At 40.2% G+C, this 19,825-nt stretch overlaps 1 protein-coding gene across 1 annotated transcript in view; it reads right to left on the bottom strand.

The window, feature by feature from the left end:
• Nucleotides 1–19,825, bottom strand: part of slc12a2 (solute carrier family 12 member 2) — a 99,057-nt gene that overhangs the window by 28,828 nt on the left and 50,404 nt on the right. Inside the window, exons 6-20 of the mRNA XM_042509081.1 lie at nucleotides 18,220–18,330; nucleotides 17,950–18,058; nucleotides 17,711–17,835; nucleotides 17,056–17,140; nucleotides 16,805–16,962; nucleotides 16,588–16,695; nucleotides 16,309–16,432; nucleotides 14,718–14,819; nucleotides 11,146–11,301; nucleotides 9,529–9,628; nucleotides 7,566–7,677; nucleotides 5,389–5,529; nucleotides 3,625–3,731; nucleotides 1,305–1,384; nucleotides 77–220 (exon numbers count right to left, since the gene is read on the bottom strand). Coding sequence (XP_042365015.1) covers nucleotides 77–220; nucleotides 1,305–1,384; nucleotides 3,625–3,731; nucleotides 5,389–5,529; nucleotides 7,566–7,677; nucleotides 9,529–9,628; nucleotides 11,146–11,301; nucleotides 14,718–14,819; nucleotides 16,309–16,432; nucleotides 16,588–16,695; nucleotides 16,805–16,962; nucleotides 17,056–17,140; nucleotides 17,711–17,835; nucleotides 17,950–18,058; nucleotides 18,220–18,330 — 1,762 coding nt within the window. The remainder of the gene's footprint in view (nucleotides 1–76; nucleotides 221–1,304; nucleotides 1,385–3,624; nucleotides 3,732–5,388; nucleotides 5,530–7,565; nucleotides 7,678–9,528; nucleotides 9,629–11,145; nucleotides 11,302–14,717; nucleotides 14,820–16,308; nucleotides 16,433–16,587; nucleotides 16,696–16,804; nucleotides 16,963–17,055; nucleotides 17,141–17,710; nucleotides 17,836–17,949; nucleotides 18,059–18,219; nucleotides 18,331–19,825) is intronic.

The following is a 19,825-nucleotide window of genomic DNA, read 5'->3' as shown; positions in this document are numbered from 1 at the left end:
CTAACAGCTTCTGTCTGAAGCCTGAAGGTAAAGTGGGAATCTAAACTCAGTGAGCTGAATGTGGAGGCAGTCTCACCTTTCTGGATAGCCGGACTGTTTTGAAGGCTGGTGGCCTTGGAGGACGGCTTGGATGAATCTGCGTCAGAGTCTTTGCTGGTGTCTATGGACACAATCACATCTTTTGTCCCTGAGGACTTCTCCTGGGAGGACAGCAACTCATCTGGGAGGAAATGGAATGGGTGGACAGATGAAGAGGAAGGTGCAGGAGGAAGAGAAATTAAGGAAAGGTTAGGTTCCGTTTTGCCCCGTGGGCTTAACAACATACGATACCCCTCTGTTGTTGGACCCTCACAGCACATAAGGAAAAACTCCCCCCAAAAAACCCATTACCAGGGAAATTATCGGTAGAAACCCTAGGAAGCAACTGAAGAGGGATGACTCCCAGGATGGACGGACGTACTTTACGAGACTCCAGACCAGTTTCCAGATTTGCTGATGTTGAATACTTTTGTGAGGGATAAGGTGTTCCTTAATGTGTTGAGACAATTGAAGACAGCATATGTTGCATTCCGCCATACAGTATGCAGGGTCAATGCAAAACAAAATGTGGTAAATCAGTTTGTGTAGTGTAGTGTTTTGTAGTTTGTACTGAAGTGGGCCTGATGTCATGTACCTCATTTTGCTGAATATGTCATGTTATAAAAATATCTTCACCAGTTATTTTCATACATGACAAAACTATTAACAGACACCACATAATTTACACTTAATATTAGATGTTTATAATAACCTGGTTTAGATAAAGGATAAAATTTCACATAACCCTCAATCACACCTGTTATGCAACGTTAAATTCCAGTACAGAACCTTGGTCTTGAGGAATGTCAACTGGATCTTTTTGTTGGACCCTTCCTGTCTAGTAAACACTTGTCTTTTAAACTTAAACGCGTTTGTAAAAATTTTAAACTGAGATTAGCCTGATAAAATCAACAACATATGCTATCAATTTGCATTATAGGAAATGTAGGATCCTGCAATCTTTTTTTTAGCTTGACTCATACAAACCTCTGCTGTTTTGATCTTTGTAAGGCATCTCATGGGTTCCCCAAATTGCTTAAGTATTTTTTTACCTAGCCTTTCACTGTTCATGATCTCATTATAAACTGTGGTGATTATCAACTGGATTATTTTATATGTGATTGTGGAGACAGCTGCCATATTGTGTTACATGTCAATATTGAATAAAAATCCTATGACTTCAGTCACTTTGCTGCCTCTCTGGAGCCATGTTGTGTGTGTGCTACCTTGTCCTTGGATATGGGATACATCCAGTCCTTCTTTCAGTCGCAGAATAACAGCACCGTACTGGAAGTCAAAGGCATCGCTGAGAAGAACAACAAACAAATGAAAGATTTAAATCATCAGAGAACAGAATGACACTTGGCATGCTTAACTAAACAGAGACCCAAGAAGACATGCATAATTTGAAAAGGAAGACAACAATGCTGAGAAAACTGCATGCACCAAATACCAGGTTCAAACAGAAGTTTGAACCTTGTAGTGTGTTCACTGCATCGGCTCCTCGCTCGATGGAAAGTAAAGGGAGCATTGCTGAGCGTATTAGCTGTGATTTTAATATTGCTAGGCTGAGCCATCTCTGACCTTCAGCCCTAATGCCATAATCCCCCACACTTTACAATCAGGAACTCATTCATCTTAAGTCCTTCACTCACAGTCTCACATGACTGATTTAGGGTTCAGTGGGCTAACAGGATTTCACATGGACACGCTGTACACAACACTACTCCTGGGTTAATTCACATTGTGTGTAGTAGTTAACAGGTAAATTTCTAAAAACTTCTACCCTTTTCTCAGCAAAATTATTGCATGCAAGCCGGTTTGTCAAACACAGGTAAACCTGCTAAAAAATAGGCTACAGACTCTTTTCCCATTGCCAGTAGAGCACAGAGTGAGCATGGCACTGCCGCAGATGGGTATGCCTTTCTGTGTGTGTGTGTGGGTTGATTTAGTGTGTCAGTTTTTGATGTCAGGAACAGACTGTAGAACAGGTAGATAGCAGCATGGACAGAGGTCTGTGAAAACTTTGCGTTGGTTACTTCTTTTTTATATATCTCTTACTTATTCAGTCTCTTTCAAACTCAGAGCAGACTCATTTGGATCAATGTTTGATCTGCTTAGGAGGAGACTGAGGATAATTAGTGGTGGCACGTCATTCCAGCTCGCCGGTTACGGAGCTGGAATTAGCACATTCACCCGGGTGTTTTGTTTTTGTAAATGCCGATCAGAGCTGGAAGAAATTAATACCTGTGATGACTGCCCCAGGTGTGAATGGCGATTGTACACTTTCCCATTGCATTTAAAAGTCGGATGTCAGATGCGTGTGTTAGCATGTTTTTGTGCAGTGGAAATGAGGCTATGGTAAGTTCTTGATCTGTCATGTCATGTTATATTGTGCTACAGTGCTATTGTACAGTTTTCTAAAAGTTTTGTTTATCAAGTTACTGTGAACTAGTTCTTGCCCTCAGGTCCCCTAACAGGTTAATCTGGCCCTGTGCCTGTTTGATCACTCATGTTTCTGACAGCAGTTTGATGAAGTTAAGCTGAGTGTGATGCATACTGAGAAACACCCTCAACAGCCCCTTTTGCACTGACTCTTCAAGACGAGAATACTGTGCCATTACTCTACCATGCTGTTCTGTATAAAAAGTATAATTGCAGGAGAGGAGGGCATAGTTGTCGTGCATTTAAACCGGCAGCAGAGGTAGTAAAAGTGTCAAATTGACGTCTGTATAAAAGGGACAGTCAGCTGGACGGGACCATGGAAGGGACAGCTTGAATTGAATTCTGGCCATATAGAACATGTTTTAATAGCCATATAACAGCCTATATTTTAACAGCAATAAAACGCTTCAGATTAAATCATCTGAGAATAAACTAAATGAACAAGTGGTCTGTTGAACAGAGTGACTAATCACAGGTTCAGTAGCAGAGGAAAGGGAGGAAAAGGACTCCATGGGCCAAGAATCACTGCCATGTTCACACTGGACGTCAAAGCGGCCTAATATGTCAGTTTTCAAGCAGCCACCTGTCAGCAGTCGCCTGGCCGTTCACTACACAAGGACATTTCTCTGTGCCGGTCAGCAGTGATTCTGCTTTTCTGTTCTGTACTAATCACATGTAGAGATCTGTGTCTGTGTGTGTGTGTGTGCTTTCATCTCTCTCACTGTGTTTAGACAGAAAACTGACAAGTATGTGGAAGCAAGGGATGCATCTTTAATCATTTCTAATGATCAGATCATTAATATCATATCTTTTATATCATTCAAAACACGTTATTAGTGCGTTTTCCTAACAGATTCGCTCGTGGCTCATGGAAAAAACGCACCAGATGCTGAAACCATCAGTGCACTGAGCAGACAGTGAAATAACATGATGATGTCTCTTCACAACTACAATTATTCTACCTCAGAGTATGAGCATACAGTGACATTTATGCCTAGTCCACAAGGGTCAGATTATTAAATTTTTTAAAAAATCTGATTTCAGCAAAACAAAAATATTGTCTATATTAGGGCTGTGTCTCTTTGACGGAGCTTCACTTACTGGATCATACTGATGTAAGTCTCCACATTCATCATGTCGCCGTCTCTCCAGTCATTCTTGAAGCCCAGCACCAGGGTGTTTGGCTTGAGGCGACCCAGCCCAGCAGCCTTTGCAGGGAAAAGAATTAAAATCACCATCAAATTAGCTCATTTCTTGACTAATTTCTTAAATATATCACATTTTTAGCAACCAGGATGAGCAATTATCCCATTTATGAAACCAAATATGCAAGCTGGAGTATTCCAAAAGACATACTAAGAATACTGTTATACATATATAACTTCCTTGTCCTTGAGTGCTGCTAAAATTCCTGTGCAGGCCTCAACCAAGTGGCTGCAACAAAAGCATCTCACTTCTGGAGCTCTGAAGAAACAGACTTTTGTACAAAGAGGCTGCTCCCCTATCCCACATAGAAGCAGTGACAGGCTGGCAGTGGTCAAAGTAGAGGACAGTGAAATAACAACCGTGTAGCTGCTTTAGGAAAAGCTCAGTGTGCAGTGTGGAGGAGAGAGGGACAGAAAGAAAGAGAGACAGACTGAGAGAGAGAGATGTTATCAGAGCACGCAAAGGTTTTTGCAGTCAGAGCAGAGAAGACATTAGCAGGAGTGTCGCGCAGTGGCAGTAAATGTGCAGTGTAGTGGTGGACTCTTTAGCCTGTCTCTAGTGTTATGGTGTCAAATCTTGCAAGCTTCCAGTTTTAACACATGAGATAGAAAGTGTCCATGAGTGAGTATGACTCACCTCTGTGCGCACAATGAGCACTGCCTCAGTTTCAGTTTCATTGATATAAGACGGATTTAGTCAACAATTAAGAAAGCACAGCACAGCAGGACATGATAAATGTTGAAGTGTTCTCAAACTACTTCAATTTAAGATGCCAAACCTAATTTTTGGATCAAGAATAACTCCGGTGATTTCTATGAATATAACCAAAATGACAGCTGAAAATAAACAGTGTGTTTATCTACTAACAGGTAGAGTGTGAGCCTGAGATATTGTCTACCTCCCTTGTTGGTGAAAGCATCAGTGAGTCACTGTGTCACTGGGTGATATGGTCCTTCATGAACACACACTGTAGTTTATCTTACACACCATCCCGCAAACACAAACACTCACTCAAGCAACAAATGTGGATTAATCCACTGCTGAAAATAATCCGAACAAAGTCATTATTTCCTCTGGTTTGAGCAGCATTTGATAAAAAACAAATCTCACTTTTTCAGAGGGAACAATGTGAGCTGAAGATATACAGTATATCTTTGGTAGCAACCACTGGGCCTGAAGCTGAGGGCCACAGACAGAGCAGGGAAGCATGGTAGTATCATTTAGACAAACAAGCTTATCCTGGGATTGTTAGGCAATAAAAAAAAAAATGTTTCACATAAGCGGGAACATGGTTGTGATAGTGTCTTATAAAATAACATGGCTTTGATATGAAATTAGTTGAGATTGTTTAGAGTGTTTGAGACAGTTTAAAAACATGCAGTTAAGTTTATAGACTTTTAAACAATGATCAGAACTATCTCCAATCAAGGAAAATCTCTTCCTACATTTGGAAAAATGTGCTATGAGAAGCATGTGCTTATCAATGCCAACAAAGTGCCCTGAACAAACATTGCTGGCTGGTGTTAGTTGTTGGCTTTTGCTATGCGAGTCTACATGAAACCTGAACAATGCTTGTGAGGAAACGTAGCCTACTGGATGCAGAGCAATAGTTTGTTGTTTACTCAACAGAGGCTGAATCAGTTGTAGCTGTTCTCCTACCTGGAGCAGGTACTGTGTCCCCTGCCTCATATCCTCAGCGAACACCGGTGTGTAGAAGGCCTTGGTCTCATTCTTCAGTAGCCAGCGCTGGTACCGGGCCTGATCTGTGGCCAGATCTTTAAAGTTCGGCCTCCTGTAGCCCTGAAGACACACACACATGCACACACACAGCAAATCTAACTGATGCTACAGCTCTGCGTGACATTCTGTAGGGTCCACATTTCCAAAGACAGACATTACAGATTGTTGATTTAATCAGATCCCTTGAGGGAGAATTCAACCTGTTCTGCTCTGAATCTCCTCAGCGGGGACTTTGTTTGTTTGTGAGGAAAAGAGCTCACAGAGCTGCTCTCCAGCCAGGAAACTGCAATGCCATTAGCTGAGAATGTTTACACCAATCCAATTGGAAGCAATAGAAGCAGGCAGGGGGGCTGCTTAGGGGCCACTTATGTTCCACTGAGCCAGAGAGCGTCCAGACAGCACAGAGGCTGCATTCATCCAATCAAAATGGCCTTTCCATTGTGAAGCAGTTAGGTTTGGCAGGGGATTTGTAAGAGGCTTTTTACATCGTGTATATAGAAGTGGAACAAATGCATAAACCTTACCAACACTGAGGTTCACTGATGTGCTCATTTCTGACTCACACAAGAGTTATACTACTACCAGAGCAAAGACAGGTAAGAAATCATACCGCTGGGACGATGTCGAATAAACAATGAAAATCCATAAAGCAATACCAGAAAATATTGATCAGCAGCTGGTTGCAGCAGCTGTTCCTAAATTTAGAGCTGGTTATGTTACAATGCAAAACACCCTGATAGTCCAATCCGACCCTGGCCAATCAATCAGCTTAGCTAACACTCACTTATTATCCTATATACTACATGCTGCGTATGTCAGCTGAGAGAAAGATGTCAGCAGAGACATGCCAAAGATGTGTTGAGTTCATTTCAAAACACCATGTCCATGACACAATTTGTCAACCTAATAACATTTTTCAGTTGAACTGTAAAATATCCAGCACAGAGCATACATATCTCAGTCAACATTCTTAAAAAAACACATTCATTATATTGTGTTATGTGTTTACATCAAAATCAATACGATGCTATTACATTTCTTAAAAATCCTTCAACATTGTTATCAAATGTAAAAATCCTATAGGCTACAATTGTTACTAAATAGGTGTAATACTGTCAGATGACTGAATGACAGCGGACTGACTGTAGCTAAGAGCAAGAAACATGATGGATAAGTGACTTGATTGGCATTAACACAATAGGTGAGAGAAAATAAACAAGATGCTCCATTCAGTGTAAACACTATGACAACGTGACAACAATAATGACCTCACTTAGCAACATCGTCGCAAATATGAAACACATGAAATGTGGCAGTGGTATTAATGTTTCCACATCATCCACATGTTCCTGAGCTCTCTACACACCAACACAGACCTCATGCTGTGATGCTGCAATTCCATTTATTGAATCGCTGGTTTGAAAGCACAGTGAGGAAATTCTTGATGAGTAAAGTCATAGCTGACCACTTTAACAACAGCAAAAGTAAATCAAAACATCAGTTTACAAATTCTCACACAATTCGCGCAGCATAATTCAAGTCTCACTTATCCTGCCGGATGTTCAGTACTTCCTAACAGACAGTTCTTTCTGACAGGAGAGAGCTAAAAGTGAAACTGATCTCTGCTCTCTTCAAGCCAGACTCCATGACAAAATCAGTCATTTTACTTCACTGAACACAGGAGCTGCTGGTTCTCGACAGCCTTGATCAGTTGTTTGTTGGCATTATTGTGTGAGTTTGGTGTTTTGAAGGGTTGATTCAAACCAGCTGGATGTTTAGAAAATACTGAGCATCCAACCAGACAAATGAGACTGAGATTATTGTGCACTGATAGTTTAAGAGTTTGTAAACACCTGGTTTTTACAGTTTTGCTGTGCTAAAACAGAGAGCTCTTCAGAATCTCCTCTGTTTTTGGATTCCTTTTTGATATCTTCATCAAAGGCATGCAAGAAAAATTGTTGCCATCATACAGTCACACATCTAGTCATGGAAGTGTTGTGTTGTGTTGTGTTGTGTTGTGTTGTGTTGTGTTGTGTTGTGTTGTGTTGTGTGTTTGAATGTGTAGAAAAGGCAAAAAGAAGACAATATGTACTCACTGTGCGAACATGTCCACAGATCATCAGACCTACATTCTTAGTGAAGCTGTGGACTAGATCGAGAAGAGCAGGACGAGAGTTTGGGTAACCAGTCATCACCAAACACTGGGGTCTGAAGTCAAACACATCAGAGAGAAAACAACACGTCAGCATCTGTGTCCCGCTCTACTGCTCTGTTGTTCCGCTGTTCTACTGTTCCACTGTATAAACAAGCTATTTGACATTGCCGGGACATTTACAGGATTACTAGTTTTTAAATCTGCAGCTACTTTTTCTTCTGACCTTCACAGTGACCTCTGGTCTTCTTAGCAGGACAAAAAAAGACTGGAACAGAGTAGCGCACATCAAAGCAAATATGTTAAGCACCATGGGATTTAATGAAGGCAGTGAGAAGAGACAAGAGGGAGCTCAGAGCGACACACAAGTCCTTCTGAAGAAACCATCAGATGCCTTTTAATCCCCTGCTTTGTTTGCTGCCATGGGAACAGTCCAATGGCACATTATCACCATGTCATCATCGTCAAAGACAGCACATGTGCAGGCTTTCAGGGAGTGAACACATGGAACATGGTGCATGTAGAAATAACAGAACCTGCTGAAGGAGGATTTTGTTTACCATGGTGTCCACCTCCACATATTACTGTGGGATGGTGAAAGTGTACAAATGATTCATGAAATACGTGTAATCCCAGGGTCGCACCACACAAAGAGGTCTAAGGGATAAAATATTCAGCATCACGCAATTTGCAGGGAAATAACATCTTGCCAGTGTAATCATATCATGTTCTTGTTCTACACATCTGTTATGTAAATGACTGATTCCAAGCAAGCTTTCACTCAACTATCAAAATAGTGAAGTTTACCCATGATGGCCAGATGGATAAAACTCTAGGTAGATCCGCAACTAAAAGTGTGTGTATGCACAGAGGCAGAAATGTGCAGACTGGTTCTTTTGTATTTATAAAGTTGTGTGTCCACCTCACTCTGTTTTATAAATCTCAATCATTATGGCCCATGGGCACATGCCTCATTTCCACACCCACATTCCACCATAAATGGATTTAAAAAGACCCTTAAACACCTGTTTGCATACTGACGTGTGCCCCTCCACCATCATTACACCTGTCAGTGAGAAATACTGCAAAAAACGTGCAATTTCACCAACTGTGTTGCATTTCATGATATGATTATTTTAGTTAAACTTAAATCCATATTGGAAAACATCCTATATAATTGTAATAGTGATTCAAGCATATCTCCCCAAATTAAGTTCAGTTTTTTAGTCACAGCGCAAAATACTCCGCTGCTTCTTCTCTGTGGCTTTTTCCTGTCCTGATTGACTTGTAGCCAAGTCTGTACACAGTGAGTGCCACCACTTTTGAGAAAGTAAAAAGTATCACAACTATTATTTTATTAAAGCTAACCAAAATGTGTCTGTGGTACAAAATGTTATCTAACGCTTGTCTCAGGATTGTTTCCTTATTCTGTGATCAGAAAGTGTCTGATCTAAATCAGGATGCTTTTACAACTTTACACTGTTTTATTAAGTCCAACTCTTTAATATTGATGCATCAAGCAGCTGCCACATTCTTTTATACTGAAAAGGGTTATACCACTGTAATGTTACCCAAACTAACGACTCTGAAAAAAGCATTGTTTTGGCATTGGCACAGAAACTCTGGTACTGCAATGCCACCAATATGAAACTTTTTCAAACCATACCAAGCAGGCCAACTAACACACATCAAACTGTCCCTATGCCGCTAAATACACGACAAAATAAGCCTCAAGCAATTTTCAGGGAATAACTTACAGTAATACATGTGTAGTAAAATATTAACATACACTGCCAGAACTCATAACCACTCAGTCTGATCAGATCCTTTCATGAGACTTTCTGGAGAGTGTCTGAAGCACAGGCATGTGGAGTTTGTACATGGTGGTGCTTGTTTGTGTTTTGTACCTGAAGTTCTTGATGTGGTCTTCCACGCCGCTGAGGTGCAGAGTGTGGGTCAGGGCCTGGTGGTAGGTCAGAGCCTGGGTTGATGAGCCCCAGTTCACATCTGGAGGGGAGGATGCACGCAGGCAGAAATACAAAGTGCAGTTGGGAGGTGTGTTTATGGGTCGTCCTGCTGGGCCAAAGGCCATCTGACCCATGTGGTGTTAGAACCAAAGAGAACACCTCGGGTGTGTGTGTGTAGCTGTATGTCAAACTGAGTGCGCACACAGGTGTGTGTTCAGAGCTGCAAGGCCAGCTTTGTTTGAATAGGTGCATGGGTATGTATTGGGGGTGGACATCTCAGGGTCGTGTTACAGCATGATATATTAGTGCCATTTCCAGTGCATGATACGGCACACTCAACTCAACTCAGGTCAGCCAGGTTGGAGGCATTTGTTTTTTTTTGGTTTGAATGTGGCTGGTGCCTGGTGCTTTTTTGGTACCACCAACATTGAGGTTTCAGTTGAGTTGAGCTGATACTAAAAACATAGATCACTAATTGGTCAGAGTGGCTTATAACTTGTGTGACACAAGACATCCTACACAGAGCAGCTACTTTGGAAAGCTAAGCTACTGTCAGCAGCAATTGAAATTTTTAAAAATTCACTTGACCTAAATTTTTAAAAAACAGCATCCTGCAAAACCACCATGCTCAATTGAGCACAGACGTTCCTGTTTGGTTGCTGATGGAAGGATCCAGAAAGCACTAAACTGGACAGAGCAATACAAAGTGTTGCCAACATGATGTCACAGCACTTTGCCATGATGATAAGTTAAGAACCCTGCCTTCACTGATGGGGGACTACCAGCAGCCGAAAACAAAATAGAGAAAAAAAAAAGTTACAAATGACAAATAAATCTGCCTTGTACGTAAATTGGTGGTACCAAAAGTGAGTCAAGTTGGGCCAAACCATGCAGTGAGAATAAGGCAGAATTCAAACACACAAATATTTGTTTGTTGACCAAATACTCCACAGATTTCCTGAATGAATTAATAAAGGTTGTTTACCTAAAAACATCTTCACCCAAAAAAAAATTAATTATTTAATAATTTTAAACTAAATAAACTACTTGCAGACTATTTAGTACACATAACATAAAAAAATCATGACCATCTCATGACTCTGAAATTGTTGGACAGTGAATGTTTTTCACTTTTGGTTAAGCTATGTTTAATGATTTTTAATAAGTCATGGAGAAATGTGTAGGGAAAAAAGAAGAAAGCCAGAGAAAATATCATTTTACAGAATTATTTTACACTTTATCAAAGGTCATTTACTTGATTATTTTTTTTGATTTCCTTTTTTTCCCCCTATTAAATACAATAAAAATAACTAATTCTCAGGTATTTTTTTTTTACTTTTTACCCATTTCTTGATAATTTTGAGGTAATTTCTTCTCAAGTTGCTAACTGCCTTCACATATTTTTGAAAAAAAATCAAGTCATTTTGCTCAGGGATCCGAGGGTTAAAGCCACTATAGTATCAGGTTTTCTTCATTACTCTGAGGTTCACCATCGATTGAAATCCCTTCATTGTGTAAAGAATGGCTATAAATAAGAAGTGTTGCTCAGTAACTCACCTGGCTTCTTGTAGCTGACATAGATAAAAAGACCCAGAACAATGACGTTTGTGAGGAGAGCAGCCCACCAGTTGATGACAAACATCACCACGCAGCACAGCACAGCTCCAGCCAGAGAAACCCACATGTTGTAGTATTTGAAGCTGGGGCGCCATCCTGCAGCACCAATCAATGAAAACAAGTCAAAACACCGCAATGAAAGGCTAGTGATATTTAAAAACACAAACTCTGAGTGCTTGTCACATACTCTATCTGTATCATCATGATTGTAAAATTAATAATTTTGGTAAACTGAGGAAATGCACTTCATGTTAAGGTTGAGTAGAAGTCAGATTTGTCAAACCCCTTAACTGTGACCAAATTAATTTCCGCCTATTATTCCAAAGACTAAAAATGAGGACAAACTGCGGTCATCCTCCATGAATGGGAACTGTTTCCAATCATTGTCATTATTTACATGGTCTGAAACTAGTAAATGTTGCTGTTAAAGAGAGTGAATAAAGTTACAGTGGAAGTTGGATGTGCTTGGGTTAAAGAATGGGAGTTAGCAGCCTGTTAGACTGGACCAGAGACCAGGAGGTTATACCAGCTATAGAAACCACATTTGTTGACTGGGTACCACAGAAACTAGACTAGTAGGATTTTAGTGATGGGATACACTCAGACTGTGTGTGGTTACACAATGACAAAGTCTAACCACAGGACATAAAGGGTACATTGATGGTGCGGTTCCTGTCAGCCCCATACAGGGCCTGGATGTGTCCCAGGTCAGGACACAGAAAGGGGAAGTAATAGTTTGGGGTTGCAGAGGCAGTAAAATTAATAAATGTATTACTGCTTGCTTCTAATTTAGTCATGTACCATTTAAGTCCGTGTAATTATATGACCTGCTCGGAGAATTAGAAGCAGACAGAGAATCTGTACCTGGAGTTCTGCAAGAGCTTTGGTATTGTGGGGGAAAAAAAGCATAGATCTCAATAAAAAGATCAACTACTGTATATGTGTTTCATTCAGCAAATATCTACTGTCTAAAGGGCCAGCTCGCCCAAATAACAAACATGTCAATCTTTTCTTACATACCAACAGTGGGATCCAACCACACACATAAGGCGCGTTTCTACTACATGGTTTCACATGTCCAGGTTTGATACAGAAATGTTATAAACAAATACATTTATGCTTCCACCCTGAATCCCAGCCAAGGTGAATGAAATCTCATCTTGCTTATTGATGTTACTGATGTTACATCTCTCTCACTCTCCCTCTCTCTCTCTCTCTCTCTCTCTCTCTCTCTATATATATATATATACATATATATATATATATATAATTATTTTTTTTCCCCAGCCAAGCCCAGTGTACAAGCTTAAAGCATAAAATTTGATTTATGTAAGCCAGCTGAACCTGCATTTGTCCTTATGTCAGGCTCTGACAATTTAAAAGTAGCCTCAGTCACAGTGCTAAATCAAAGTCAAAATGCATACGTAATAAACAATATAACAGTGTGATTTCTTTAATATCATGTCTGTAAACTTACTAATGGAGCAAACAGTTTTACATAGGTTGTGTTTAATTTATCACTGAGATGAGGCCGCTCCTGAGAATAGAATAAAATAGAATAGAAAATAATAGAATAGAATATATTAAAGTACAATAGAATCATTTACCATCATTGTACAAATGTACACAACAAAATTTCATTAGCTGTTATGAAGAAGCTGTAATGCATCAGTTCAATCATTGCAGTCAAGGCAACTCATGGCTTTGCTTGTGAAAAACACACAGTCCATTACTGATGGCAGAGAGCTTTTACAGACTCCTGCTGTGACCCTGGCTGGCACAGAGAACATTGACTACACCACAACACTGGTTCATTTTGATCTTTGTTAAATGACTTCTGGAAACAAATCTGATCCTTTCAACTGCTAAGTGATAATCTGCACCAGCTAAAAGTAAGAAGCCTGCTAATACCAGCTCAAATTTATAGATCTTTACTGTAAAAAGACATAGCAACTTTGTTTCTGGTGGCTGGTGAAGTACTTAGATGGGTTTGTTTCCAATTCTGTTTGTATCTCAAACTAAAATCCATTGTAGTGTATTTGAATTGGAAGCAGGGATAGAGGCAGATACCCCCAAATCTGAACAAATAAAACTAAAAGTGTCTGCAAAGATGGATAGTGCTACCTAAAAAAAACTGCTGATACATTGGGATGTTTCAGTGTAGCTGTCTATAAGTGGTGGTCCGCCTCTCACCTCAGTTGTCCTGGTTCACTGTGACGGACTCACCATAAACAGCAAGGCCAAACAAAACAACAGTGAATGATGTCATCTACATTTTACAAGCTTTAATGATCACCACTTTTATGCCTCGTCATGCCTTAGCCAATCGCATCAAAGGACTCAGGTGATGTGGCAGTAAGAGTGGCCTGCACACTTCTCTACAAACTTATTTCAACGCAACTATATAGTGATGAGTGACTGGAGTAGCAGGAGGTGACTGAAGCACAGGCTGCAGTGCTTCAGCTTCATTTACCAGCCCCAGAGACAGTCGCTCAAACACACAGGCATACTTACACATGTCCAACCGGACCTGGAGCGTTCCATTTTGTAGACTTGAAGGTTTTGTTGATTTGGTTCTTTTTCTCAGACAATTGTGCTTTTACCATCGGTGAGTCAGTAGGCTCTGTGGTTCACATATTTATTTTGTCTGGTTTAATTCTGTTTTTTGTCATTATTTCCTTCTATGTTGTGCTGTAGCTTGCAGAGTTAATACTGTTTCACTTTTGAAAGTCCACCTTTGAAAGTCATGGATCAAAGATTTGTGTCTGTTTTAGTCATGAAAAATACGTTCATTGTAATAATTTGTAAAAATTGTATTCAATTTTCACATACAGTGCTTGTTAGCAGATAAACTCCATCTGTCCTGTGCGATGCACTATGGCTTCATCAAAAATAGACAAGGCGTGCATTTTTATTCACCTCAGGGATGCTTCTAAAAAAGCACTGCGTGGTGTGTCTGCTGGTTTACAAGAATTATCTAGTGATCGTAATCAGCTCAGGTAGTCACCTGGCAGAGATCTGCACTTTACAGAGTGCACCACTCCAGTTGATAATTTAATTTAACATAGGGCCAATGGACTACAATTGAGAATTTGCTACTTGGCTTACACTGACACATTAACAACTACACTGACCAACCATCCTGTTAACAAAACAAAAATGTAAATGATCATCTGACTGCTTCTCTAATAATCCCAGAAAATTTGTTAATTCCACCTCTGATTTCTGAAAGCTTCTCAGTGAGCAGGTTAGGATAGGACCTGCCTCATGAGCTATAAGATATTACCTCTAAGCTCTTTGAGCAGTTAAACATGTCCTGAACTGTGGAGTGCCTCAAAGTAATTCCTCTGAGACCCTCATTTTCCATCAGCATCATGTTGAACACCATATAAGTGGGGACTCCACCACAGCTGATGAGCCGCTCGCTCTTAGTCATACAAAGAATGTCTGATAAGTTCCTCTGTAATCATCATCTCTGGATTAGCACATTTGGCTTCTTATTTTGATCTTACCTGGTGAGTTAGCCAGTGAGGCATGGAACACCGAAAAGTTGATCAAGGCATATGATGCCAAGAAAAAGTTGGAGATGATAGGGGCAATGACGTTCAGCTGAGCTGCAGGAAGAAAACATAAAAACAGTCCCTTTAGAAACAGACCAAGGCAAGGCAAGGCAGCTTTATTTGTAGAGCACATTTCATACAACAGGGCAATTCAAAATGCTTTACAGAGTAATAAAGATCAATAGACAAATGTCCTGTCCTCTTGTCCTTTCAGGCTTTTTATTTGATTCAACTGAGTCATAATGGAAAAGAACTGATGAGTTATACTATATTCATTAGATATAGTTAAACTGACACCTCGGTATAACTAACCGGTCAGTATGTCCAGAATCTCTCCTCCAGCACAACTTTGGTCAGAACTATAAGTCAAGTTGCACTTGCACTTTACCTATTGTCTCTGCAGGATCAATCCCAATGTCCCTTGATCCTAGTATCTTAATGTCATGGCATTACTATTAAGATTGAAAACTTTTCAGTCTGCTAAGCACTAAGTTCTTGAAGAGCAGCAAAACCAAAAGTGCTTTATTTTAGGGGTCTATCATTATTTAATAATTTATCATATTTTAGTAGCAAGTTCTCAAGAAAAAACTGAGCCTCTTGGTACTCTTGGTAATTATAGGCTACATAGGAATATTTGTGAAACAACTGTTCCATTCACACTAAAGTAAATACTCTTTTATCACTGGAAACTTTACAATTCATTGATATACAAATTGATTAAATTAATTAATAAAGTCATTGTAAATGCTCCAACTGGACACTGTCTTTATTTTTACAATACTTAGTACAAAATTACATCAGGCTCCAATCATCAACTGCTGTTAAAAAGAAGTTTATTCTTAAAACCCACTTATGTAGTGAAGAAGATTCAGACCTTCAGCAGTGTTTTGTCATTTGGGATTTGTTCTTAGGTAAGAACAGAATCTGCACCCACCCATAAGCACTCTTATGCCCATTTTGTGGTAACATGTTTGTGTATAATTACAGGTTATTGTGTTTTCTTTATTTGCATCAAATTAAAGGATTTATATTACAATAATGATTTTGAAATCAATAGCATTTTGTTTATTATTTTTAATAAAAGCAGTTATTTAAAAAAATTCCTTTTCAGACTTTAATTCCTCTCAGCTTTTCCCAGGCATTGCAGTCTAATGGCCTTCAGTGGGGATTTTCAGGGCACTCACCTATGCTAATTAGGATCAACAGTCATTGTACAAGGACAGTGAGATTCATCATTACAAGAACCCAGGTGCAAACACATCTGGTCCTTAAGAACCTTAAGAACACAAAAAACTTAGGAAGACTAGGGTGAATGAGGCCCATTGTTCCTCCCTGGACACGTCTTGGAAATTATTGTGACATCACAATCAAAAGAAATGAAGTTTTACTGCAAAATCTGAATTAAGAGGTTTTTTACAAATATTTCTTAATGATTACTATAGCCTCAAGGCTTTCAGGCTAGTTTAAGTAATGTTACTTGTGATGTCATACAATAGCAATGCTTCATTGTCAGAGTATAAATGTTAAGTGTGTGCAGCCGTACCTATGAGGATGAAGGCCAGAGCAATACCGAAGGTCAGGATGTAGCCTCGGAGGGGCTCGTTGTTCTTGCCGTAGCCTTTGGCGAACATACCCAGGCCGGGGTAAATGTTGTCCTTACATAAAGCCTGCGGAAACAGAAAACAACATGGAACTGGAGAGCTGCAGTTGTTCAGAGTCAAAAGCTACTAAATTTACTACCATCCAAATTAATAGGTTCATAGCTCACTTGTCATTAGTGTGATTCATGAGATACCGTGATGTAGTTCAGGTGGGGTCTTACCTGGAAAACTTTGGGTGCACTGACTAAAGAGGCCAAAGCTGAGGACAGGGTGGCAGAGAAGATCCCAGCAGTGATGATGGGCCCAAAACCAGAAACCAGGCTCATCACCTGAAACAAATATTGAATGCAATTTTAATCATTTGACTTTTTCATCCATCAACCAATGCTTTTAGTTTAATCTTTGTCTCCTGATGTTCTTCAGACCTTGTCTTCATACCTGGAAGTCATTCTGGAGTCCATATTGGCAGCTGCCTTTTTCACTCTTACATGATGAGAAGTCATAGCCAAACTTGCAGGAAGCATCAGTGCAGTTCATGAACTGAGAGCTGACGGTGTCATTAACATTCCCAGTGGCATCTCTCACAATGCAGGAGCCTGGGGTCAAACACGTACACACAGCAGAACTCTGTTAACAACATGCACATTCTTAAAGCTACACATAATCACATGTAGGAGGCACCACTGCACCTGTTGACACAGCAACACCCAAGTACACAATCCCTGTGATCAAGATGGCCAGAAGGGTTCCTCTGGGGATGGCGAGCTGTGGGTCCTGCAACAATCAAGATAACAGATTACTGACAACTGTCAGTAAAGATGATGTCATCAGTCCCCTGACTGCCACAATGGAGAGCATCTGCTTATTCACTTTGTATTCCCAACAGAGTAAACGATGAGAGCCACTCACATCCTGCAGTGCAGAGGAATCTTCACATTTCAAGAACTTGGTGTGACAGCTTTAGACAAATCTCTTTTATAAGGATATTCCCCTTGAGGTCATCTCTTTGTCAGGGGGGGTTGTTAACCCCTTGAAACCTGAGCAAATAGGCTTGATTTCTTTGAAAAACAAGTATATAATTTGTTTTTCCCTGTAGCTTTGCCTTTATTTCCTTGACATATTTCCCAAGTTTTTTTGAAATAATTTTCTGACTATTCATTTCTTGCAATCTGTGAAACATTTCTGCCAAGTTGCTCATTGACTTTTTTCCTCATGTTTTTGAAAGAAATCACACCAATTTGCTCAGGGTTCAAATGGTTAAATACTTGTGAAAGGCGTCAGAAAGCAGCACAAAAAAGGGGTGTAACTCCATGTTTCAAAGGGTTGATAATTCCAGTGACTTACAGCAAGGTCTCCTGAAATGTTGGCTCCAGCCAGAATACCAGTGGCTGCAGGGAAGAAGATGGCAAAGACAGAGAAGAAGGTCTCTTCTCTGAAGTCAGGACCCATGTTTTCCCACATGATTGCACCTGAAAGTAGAGTTTCAGTCACCATAAACCAGCTGACAAAGCCTCAAGTGCCAGCACTGATCAAGTTAACTGGCTGCAAGAAGTTTCCCTTGACAAATCCATCTTTGGTCATACCGTCATATCCGAAGAAGCCCGCAGATTCCTTTGACTGGACAGGAATGAAGGTGCCAATGAAGTAGTTGATGATGGCTGTGATGAGGACAACCAGCAGGAATATCTGGGCCTGCAGAGAAGCATATTAATCACTTCATTAGTCCCAATGGATCTCTTCAACCTGCGTATGACTGATCATAGTGTGTCCCGAGTCAGTTCTCCTGACATTTGAAATCCTCTACATCAGTTGATGTTAGCTGACAGTGAATATGAGATGGACCCTGTTCATACCTTGGCCTCCCATTCCATTCCTGCCACAGAGATGCCCAGGAGAAGAATGACTGTGATGGTCCCGATGATACGGATATCGTTGATTTCATCTGTCATAATGGCATCCACTCCCTGAGAGACATAGATGGACATGTTAAAGAGTTTAACAATGAACTGCTCATTCCTAAAGGTGCAAACAGTGGACTTTTTTGACAGGTGTTTTTACTTGATTTTAAAAAAGAGTCCAAATAATAGTTCCTATAAAAGTCCCATGACTGGGAGCTCCCAATGAAACTAAAACTACAATTCAAAATCCTGAAGTTTCCTCTTTCAACCCCAGGTCTTTATGTTAAAACAAGAAAATCCTGAAAAGAGCGCCACACAGCAACCTCATCAGGTTTGCCTAAACACTGACAGCGAGATGAGATGGAAACAACCTGCCCCGGTCAAACTACTGTTACTTTTAACTTTCTTTGAGTAAGTCAATCGGTAAGTTTTTCTCTTTGGGTGCAGTATATAGTGAGTGGTGTTGGCCACCACCTCCACTGTTTCCTTTGATGCACAGCAGCTGACATACAGCTACCTGCTGCCGCCACCCTAAAGGTTAGGTTCACAGTTTTAAGAGTGTCATATGAACACTGAAACGAATTCTGTGGGCTATAATCATTCTTCGTGTTAATTTTAAGGTTTTAAAGATAAAAAATCCACATTCCCCTTTTTGATCAAAAACACACTCCACAGTTTATCTAAAGATAAAGTGAGGCGTAAGGTATTTCACTGATAAAGAAAGTCCTCACATAAAAGTAAGACATCTCTGCAGTAGAAAGGAACAAATACTTTTCACATTGGTGCTACATGACCAGAGAAAACAACAGGGAAAACAGTGCTTTAGCTCAAAAGGTATAAAAACTATAACTACCAAAATGCATTTGGGGATGGCGTAATGCAACATTGTCTGTGTGAGACAATGGCAGCCAGCTGGAACTTGTATTGTAGTTAAACAGAAAGCTATAGCATGTTTCTGAAAACATTAGAGGAGAGAAATATGGAACTCAGAAATGGAATCTTGGTTTATAATTTATCAGCTCTGCTTAGTTTCACCATTTGATCATAGTATTTTTGGCCTCCGTTTTCACTGGTCAGGAAACAGTATGGCACCCACTTCCTGTACTAACTCTTACCATTATGGTGAAACGGGGCATTAAAATACGTTTCTGAAAACATTTTAGGCTAAAAGTGATTTATATTGGATCAGTACTGCCTAGTTTTACTGTTTGATCAGACTTCAGTCTGAGTTGAAGAGAGACAGAGGGAGGGGCAGGTTTGTCTCTTGATCAGCTGTATACTCTTTGAGTATGTGGTGGTGGCAGTGGGGTTGACAGCGGTTGCTGGGCAATATCAAATGTGGAACTACAGCTTGTAGTTTGAGCAACAGCTCCAAGAGCCAGTGAAACAGCGTAAATTACGTCATTTGGCGGTCTATCACCGGGGGGGAAGGAGGGATTATCCAGGCACTGGTTAGCCTGGAGAAAGTTAACCATAATTCATCTCCATATATTACCCACATTGATTTGATACAAAGCAGGTTGAAAACCAGCTAAGTATCCCTTTAAGTATTCATTCATCA

The sequence above is a fragment of the Plectropomus leopardus genome, chromosome 20 (genome assembly GCF_008729295.1).
Source record: "Plectropomus leopardus isolate mb chromosome 20, YSFRI_Pleo_2.0, whole genome shotgun sequence".
Taxonomy (NCBI): Eukaryota; Metazoa; Chordata; class Actinopteri; order Perciformes; family Serranidae; genus Plectropomus; species Plectropomus leopardus.
The sequence above is the reverse complement of the archived record's forward strand: the minus strand, read 5'-3'. Positions and strand labels throughout refer to the sequence as shown.